The sequence below is a fragment of the Macrobrachium nipponense genome, chromosome 37, assembly GCF_015104395.2.
Source record: "Macrobrachium nipponense isolate FS-2020 chromosome 37, ASM1510439v2, whole genome shotgun sequence".
Classification (NCBI taxonomy): domain Eukaryota; kingdom Metazoa; phylum Arthropoda; class Malacostraca; order Decapoda; family Palaemonidae; genus Macrobrachium; species Macrobrachium nipponense.
In genome coordinates this window covers 32,501,199-32,509,715 of record NC_061097.1, presented here as the reverse complement: position 1 = coordinate 32,509,715, position 8,517 = coordinate 32,501,199, and the positions used below count along the sequence as shown (strand labels likewise).

The 8,517-nt window shown below is 33.4% G+C and overlaps 2 protein-coding genes across 2 annotated transcripts in view; both read left to right on the top strand.

Annotated features, from left to right (window-relative positions):
- LOC135208952 (uncharacterized) overlaps positions 1-679 on the top strand; it is a 3,467-nt gene extending 2,788 nt beyond the window's left edge. Inside the window, exon 5 of the mRNA XM_064241507.1 lies at positions 602-679. The gene's annotated coding sequence lies outside the window, so the exon portion shown is untranslated. The remainder of the gene's footprint in view (positions 1-601) is intronic.
- An 829-nt stretch (positions 680-1,508) lies between these two features.
- Positions 1,509-5,722, top strand: LOC135208951 (fibrinogen-like protein 1). The gene is made up of 4 exons (XM_064241506.1): positions 1,509-1,666; positions 2,268-2,394; positions 3,353-3,480; positions 4,923-5,722. Exons 1-4 carry the CDS (start codon positions 1,534-1,536, stop codon positions 5,090-5,092), a joined length of 558 nt encoding a protein of 185 aa, XP_064097576.1. The 5' UTR covers positions 1,509-1,533; the 3' UTR covers positions 5,093-5,722.
- Positions 5,723-8,517: the final 2,795 nt, after the last annotated feature.

The window sequence follows — 8,517 nt, the reverse complement described above, 5'->3', positions numbered from 1 at the left end:
TCATAGAATAGCTGGCACGTGTACATTATCTTTTCTTAAATATGAATCATTACTTATTTATTGACCTTCATATCTATATATATTTGGGGTGTTCTCTAGGGTCTGTATAAGGGTCTCTATGTATAAATGTACTCAGTCAAAATAGAAGATGGTATGTATAAATAATATTGTTCTAAATATGTATTATTGTTTTTTTTCATGAATTTTTTTAGCATACATAAAGTCTCCATTACTTTATGGGGAAATATTTAACTTTTTTAGCTATAATATAGGAAATATATATATATATATATATATATATATATATATATATATATATATATATATATATGACATTTGAGATATATTCTAGAGGTATTTCTTTCCCTAGATGTTAAGAAATCTTTAGCAACACTTATGCATTACGGCAAAACCTCATTTTGTATCAACCAGTAACTTAAAAATTATTGTTTTTCCTATTACAACATCAATCAAAGTGTTTACATTTCTCGGTAACTTACAAAACCCCTAGAAAATGAGTATTTTTAAAGTATCTGGAACCAGCAAACATAAATTGTCGTACAGTAACGCTAAATTCACTTTTCTTCTTGCTCGAATTCAGGTTGTACCGGACACAAATCGTGCCAAGAACTTTACGATGCTGGTGTGGTCTTCAGTGGCATATATACCATCTGTCCGAATTACGTAAGATATTATTATTATTATTATATTATTATTATTATTATTATTATTATTATTATTATTATTATTATTATTATTATTATTATTATTATTGTTATTATTAGGCTACAAGTTGATCCTGAGATATATGCCTTAACCGAAATACAAATGCTTGTCATTTCATGTAGACAATTAGGTATCGTTGGCACAAAGCAAAATAGTAATAAAATTAGTGACTAAGGTTACAAAAGTGTCAAACAGGATATAGGGTTTTGTGTTAACTGTTTTGATTGGCCTTGTATAATATATTTATACTATATATATATATATATATATATATATATATATAAGGTATGTATATATACCATATTATATATATATGTGTGTATATATATATATATATATATAATTATATATGATAATATTATATATATATATATATATATATATTATATATATATATGTATATATATACATATATATATATATGTATATGATATATATCGTTATATGTATATATATATATGTGGATATATATGTATATTATATATACATATACTATATATATGGTGTTATATTATATGTGTATATATATATGTATATATATAATCTATATATATATATATATATATTATATATATATATACGATAATATATATATATATATATATATGACTGGGAATGTTAAATGTTTCTGTTACAACAGAATTCCATCTAATAAAAGGAGCCCATAAAAACGCCAAAATATAGAAAGAAAGTACTATATTTCAGAGACTTTCTTTCTATATTTTGGAGTTGTTATGGACTACTTTTATTATATCTATATATATATGTTGTTACAGGACGTGCAACCAGGTACTCACGTACTGTGACATGACTTCTGGTGGTGGAAAGTGGACAGTGTTCCTGTCTCGCGACGCCGACCACTCCGACCAGGAGCATTTCAACAGGACTTGGGACGAGTACAAGGAAGGTTTCGGAGCCTGTGACCAGGAGTACTGGCTCGGTAAGTTTGCGGAGGATCTTTCGCGGATGGGGTTGCTCGCCTTACGCCTGCTTCCTACTATTTTACTCTCCCTTCCTCTGGCAGTGACCCACTATACTTGACTAACTCCTAGTTGCATATTTCACTATTTGGTCAACAAAGGTATGATGCCCAGTGGGATTTCAACAAGTGCACTATCACCCATGCCTGGCTGAGGTTCGAACCCAGGTCCTGCTATCTTTTTAGGAAAAAAATTAAGTATATCTTAGTTTAACCAGACTACTGAGCTGATTAACAGCTCTCCTAGGGCTGGCCCGAAGGATTAGATATTTTTATGTGGCTAAGAAGCAACTGGTTACCTAGCAATGGGACCTACAGCTTATTGTCGGATCCGAACCACATTATATTGAGAAATTAATTTCTAATCACCAGAAACAAATTCCTCTGATTCCACGTTGGCAGAGCAGTGAACCAAACTCAGGGCTACTGAATTGGTTGGCGAGCACGTAAACCACTCGTCCAACGAGGAACTATCTTGCAAAGACATATATAGACCAATATAATTTCTGCTTGCTGAAACAACTGAATGCGAAAAGACACTTTAATTCGCGTCTTCTCACAGGTAACGAAATCCTGTACAACCTCACGAACGACAAACCCCACGAACTGCGAATCGAAGGGACCGACGTGGGCGGCGTTACAAAATGGGCGGTCTACGGCAACTTCAAAGTTGACAGCGAGGAGAACAAGTAAAGTTTTTCTCTTTGTTTACGCTAATAAGTGTCGATTCTCTTTTCTGAACGTTGACAAATGGTGTTTGTCTCTTCTTTTTACGGTAAACAGAAAGATGCTTCCGTTTTTTTTAGTGCTGACAAATGTTGTTTCTCGCATTGTTTGTATTTTTATACGTTAATAAGTCTTGCTTTTCTTTTTTAAATATGACAAAAGTTGTTTCTCTTTTTTAATGGTAATGCCTCTTTTTTTTTAATGTTACTAAGTATTTATTCTCATTTTTAATGTTAATAGTATTATTTCTCTTTTTTGTAATGTAAATGTTCCTCTTTTTTGAATGTTAATAAGTATTGTTTCTCATTTCTTCTATCAAAAAGTACTGCTTCTCTATTTTATGTTAATGTTTCTCTTTTCTAAAGTGTTAAAAAGTATTATTTCTCATATGTAATGTTAAGTATTGTTTCCATTTTTTTATTGTTGTCTTCTTTCTCTCATTCCCCCACCTCTTGTGGAAGACTAACTTCCCTCTCTCTCTCTCTCTCTCCCTAATCTCTCCCTCTCTCTCTCTCTCTCGCTCTCTCTCTCTCCTCTTCTCTCTTCTCTCTCTATCACTCCTCTCTCTCTTTCTCTCTCTCTTCGCTCTCTCCTCTCTCTCTCTCTCTCTCTCTCTCTCTCTCGTCTCTCTCTTCTCTCTCTCTCTCCTCTCTCTCTCTCTCTCCTTTCTCTCTCCCTGTAAATAATAATACCTCTCCCACTTCATTCCCAAACCAACTTACCTTCCCATGTCAATACATATATATATATATATATATATATATATATATATATATATATATATTTATATATATATATATATATATATATATATTATATATATATATATATATATATATATATATAACCACTCTAGAATTATTTGGCCTCAGTACCTAACTAACTGTGACCTCATTTTTCTCCCCACCCCCCCGCCCCCAGCTACCAGGTCACCATATCAGGGTATGACCCCTCGAGCACGATGGGCAATCTCTTGACACCCACCCCGGCTTTGGCCAATCTCAACGGGATGGAGTTTTCCACTTTGGATGAGGACAATGATAATTTTGGTAAGTCAGCAGAGATAGGTGTATATATGTATGTATGTATGTAGTATATATATATATATATATATATATATATATATATATATATATATATATATATATAAACAAAGGGTGTGTCCAGCACGGATAATCCTAAAAACGTTTTAAATTGGGTTCAGTTAAAATTGTTGACGATTCCTTATTCAGCTATTTTAATAGAACCCAATTTAAGATTTTATATATATATATATATATATATATATATATATATATATATATATATATATTTCTATATATTTATGTAATTATATGTAAGTATATAATTGAATTATATATATATATATATATATATATATATATATATATATATATACTCTCCTGTTAAAACAGAATACGTCTCAAGTACAAAAGGCCCATTACAACGTTCTGGCTTAAAGCAAAGGACTCTATTTCGGTGGACTGACTCCCACCCTTAACAAGTAGTGATAAGGGTGGGAGTAAGTCCACCGAAATATAGATCTATTTTCGGTGGCCTTGACTATATGCTGTATTGAAAACTCGATTGCGCCGAAGTTTTCCAATTTTTCTTAATTTCAGGTCTAAGCTTTCATATTTGTCTATTTTTGATGTAAACAACTAAATTATGCATTAATTATTTTCCGTCGATTATCTACATTCAGTCTGACATATCTCATTTTCTCTCAACTTTCCTATTCCAGATTAATAACAATAATAATTATTATTATTATTTCTACACTAATACTATTCTACTTGCATTTTAATTCATTTTTTATCTATCTGTTAATTTATCATTTTTTTTTTTAACTTTTTAATATGTTCCATCTCTTTTTTCTGTTTTTCGCTTTAACTCCTCTTACTAATTCCTAATGAACATCATAACATTCTTTGGAAGCTTGAATTTCAAGTTAATGGCCCTTGTGGGCTTGTTCCATATGAATAGGTTTCACCTTCTGAATAATAATAATAATAATAATAATAATAATAATAATAATAATAATAATAATAATAATAATAATAATAATAGATAATGGATAAGTATCAAGATCTGAAAATACAAATAAGAAGGATATGGGATATGCCAGTGGAAATCGTACCCATAATCATAGGAGCACTAGGCACGATCCCAAGATCCTTGAAAAAGGAATCTAGAAAAACTAGAGGATGAAGTAGCTCCAGGACTCATGCAGAAGAGTGTGATCCTAGAAACGGCGCACATAGTAAGAAAAGTGATGGACTCCTAAGGAGGCAGGATGCAACCCGGAACCTCACACTATAAATACCACCCAGTCGAATTGGAGGACTGTGATAGAGCAAAAAAAAAATAAAAAATAATAATAATAATAATTAAAAACTTGAATTTCAAGTCATTGGCCTCTATATGCTTCTTCCATATGCATAAGGTTCCTCTTCTGAATAACAATGATAATAATTCATTCTGATCACAGGCGGCGGAAGCTGTGCCAAGTTCTACAACAATGGGGGAGGATTTTGGTACAACGCCTGTTCCTTCATAGGCCCCACGAACAACGCTGACGTCCTATGCTATTACTGGAATACTGGCGTAGCAGGTCCTGTCGTACTGAAGAAACTGAAGATGTCAATTCGTCCCAAGTAAGGGTCAGAAGGCAGGACGGACACTTTGGTAGGTTAGGTGAGGGACTCGAGGCAAGACTTTGCGCCTAGACTGTACGGTGTAGAAAAGTGACTCGTGACGTTATAACCCACTGAAAGAATGTTGTGATTAAATTGTACACCAGGATAAGTAGGTTGTGACTAAACTGTACCCCATGAAAAATATGTTGTGATTAAATTGTGCCCCGTGAAAAGCGGGTTGCAAATAAATTGTATCCCACTTGGAATATGTTGCAAATAAATTGTATCCCACTTGGAATATGTTGCAATTAAATTGTACCCCACTTGGAATATGTTGCGATTAAATTGTACCCCACTTGGAATATGTTGCGATTAAATTGTACATCACTGAAAGAAGTTGCAATTAACTTGTACACCACTGAAGGTATGTTGCAGTTAAATTGTACACCAGGATAAATAAATATGTTGTGATTAAATTGTACCCCCATGGAAAGTATGTTGCAAATAAATCATACCCCACAGAAAGTGTGTCGCGATTAAATTGTACCCCACTTGGAAAATATTACAATTAAATTGTACACTTCTGAAAGTATGTTGCAATTAAATTGTACACCAGGATAAGCATGTTGTGATTAAATAGTACACCATGAAATGTTGCAAATAAATTGTACCCCACAGAAAGTGTGTGGTGGTTAACCTGTACCTCACAAAAAGTATGCTGCAGTGAAATTGTATTCTACAAAAAAGTATACCGCAATGAAACTCGACCCGATGAAAAGTAAGTTGAATTAAATTGTACCCCTCAAAAAGTATGTTGCAATTAAATATGTGTCCCACGGAAATGTATGCTGGGATTCAATGAGAATCCACAAAAATGGTATTTCAATTAAACTGTCCTCCACAAAAAATGTATTTCAAATAAATTGTCCTCCAAAAAATAATGTTGCAGTAAAATTGGAAAATAACTTTATGGTCAAATTGTTCTAGCAAAAATTCATGCGTTAAACTGAAGTCAAATGATTGATTTTGCAGAAGACTCAAAAACAGTGAAAGAGGCCACGTTCTTGAAAACAAAAATGAGAGAGAGAGAGAGAGCTAAACCCAACACTCATAAAAACACAAATAAGTAAATATTGTCGTCGTGATACGAAGTAGCGCAACCAGCTATCACCCCCTCTACCTTCCAGATCTCTATGAACGAATCCATCTGAGAAATTCCAATTACTTCGGCCACATGTCGAGCTTTAAAGTATCTGGACGTTTTTGTTTTTCAGTTTCAACTTACATGATCTTATCTGCAATTGTATTTTCATATTCTAGAGTAAATTTAGTGAGATTATGTCTTTTCAGTAAAAAAAAAAAGGGAAATGCAATGAACGAAAGCTAATGAAAATTGTATCTTCAGTTTTCTTGCCGATTGTATGTACCTAATGATGAAAGCGCAGTTATTGAGAGAGAGAGAGAGAGGAGAGAGACCCTAGAAAAACTATATCAGGGCTGTCAAAGTGGAATAGAGTAATGTTGCTGTTCTTATTAATAAAAGAAAATGTTCCTAACCAAAGCACGATCGTTCGTGACCCTTTAATAAGAAATTCCTTGGAAAGATAAAACAAAAGAAAAAAATACGGTTACCAGTAATGACTCGGAAACTCCATAATTGCTAACACGAGAGAAACCATGCAAAAACTTGTATATAGGCACTAAGGGACATTACGTAACAGAGTTATAAGGACATTGATTGCCCCTGAATGTATAGATGCATGCGTATATATATATATATATATATATATTATATATATATATATATATATATATATATATATATATATGAATTTTGATCGCACCGTAAATTCACATTCATGCATTTATATACATGGAAATTTGAAGTGAGGGAAATGTGGGTGTTTTTGAAGTATATAATTATTCATTTATTTACTAATTTGCTTATTTATTCAATATTTATTTAGTTCTTTATTTAAATATTAACTTACAATAATTATTAACTTATTTATATATTTTTGCAAAAAGGTAAACTTAGAATGAAGCTGCAAGGATTATATATGTACACACACACACATATATAGTAAATGTAATAACCAATTCGCTCTACCTCGGAATTAATAAATTTTTATATATGTTAACCGAAGTGACCTCTATTGCATGCAGAAATTATGATCACTCAGTGATGCATGACTTATTAAACAAGTAAAAGAGTATTCTGCACAGCGTATAACCTGGGCCACCGAGAATAGATCTATCTTTCGGCGGTCTCGGTATCATGCTGTACGAGCCACGGTTTATATCGTTGTCAGACACACGATTATGGCGAACTTTAACCTTAAATCAAATAGAAACTACTGAGGCTAGAGGGTTGCAATTTGGTATGTTTGGTGATTGGAGGGTGGATGATCAACATACCAGTTTGCAGCTGTATAGCCTTAGTGGTTTTTAAGAGACAGGCAAAGCCATCTCAAAAGTTTTCTTTGAGAGAAAACTAATAAAAGCCAATCAAGCACAAGGGATCCGTGACAGCACAAGAGACTGACATGTTAAAAGGTCACAATCAATCAAGAAACAAATTGAATCGTGACTACTGATGTCAATTTTACCAAGATCTAGGTAACTTAGGAGCTCTGTTTACTGGACATGAATTGTACTTCAAAGTCTCAATTAATTATCTACCTTTTCCGTCAGCCACGTGTCATTTGCAGGGCTTGCGTGAGTCGTGACTTGTTTTTATTTTATGACATGTAGGCTGTCGAGCCAAGCATATAATTATAGGTATATATAACATAAAAAATAAAAATGGCTCAAACTTATCAAGAAGGCAGACTAGCCCAATCACGCAATATAAACAATTGCTTTATACATTTTATGATATTCCCAAGCGTATACTTCCCTCCCCTCCCCTCCCCCCCCCCCCCACACCCCCTTCACCCTGGATAACCACTGAATGAGGACCAGAGCTCATTCATCATTCATCAAGAAGTTACATGACATGAGTAATCTCCCATCAAGGTAAATATAACCACTTTATTGTTTTTTTTTATTGAGCCCAGTTCATTCCTTGTAAGAGATTATATAAATTGCCTTAGTAATATTACTATAGCATAGAAACCAGAATGAAAAAAAAACATCACCAACAACAACCTGACAGACTGACGGACAGACAGCCCACACGACATCCACCCAATTACTGAAACTACACCAGTGGGCAATCGTCATAATGGGCGAGGAATTGGTGTCAATCAAGAACAAGACAATAATATTACCCTAAGGTCCCATTCTTCTCTGTAACAAGAACCACCAGTATAATAGGGCAGCAATTGAGGGAGGAAATCAATGAGAGAAAGAGAAAGAGAGAGACTTAAGTAGGTGTCCGCTTTTTCTCGTAAACGACAAAATGGTTTTCGTTTCCCCTTCAATTGGGAATAAACGGGTGATGTA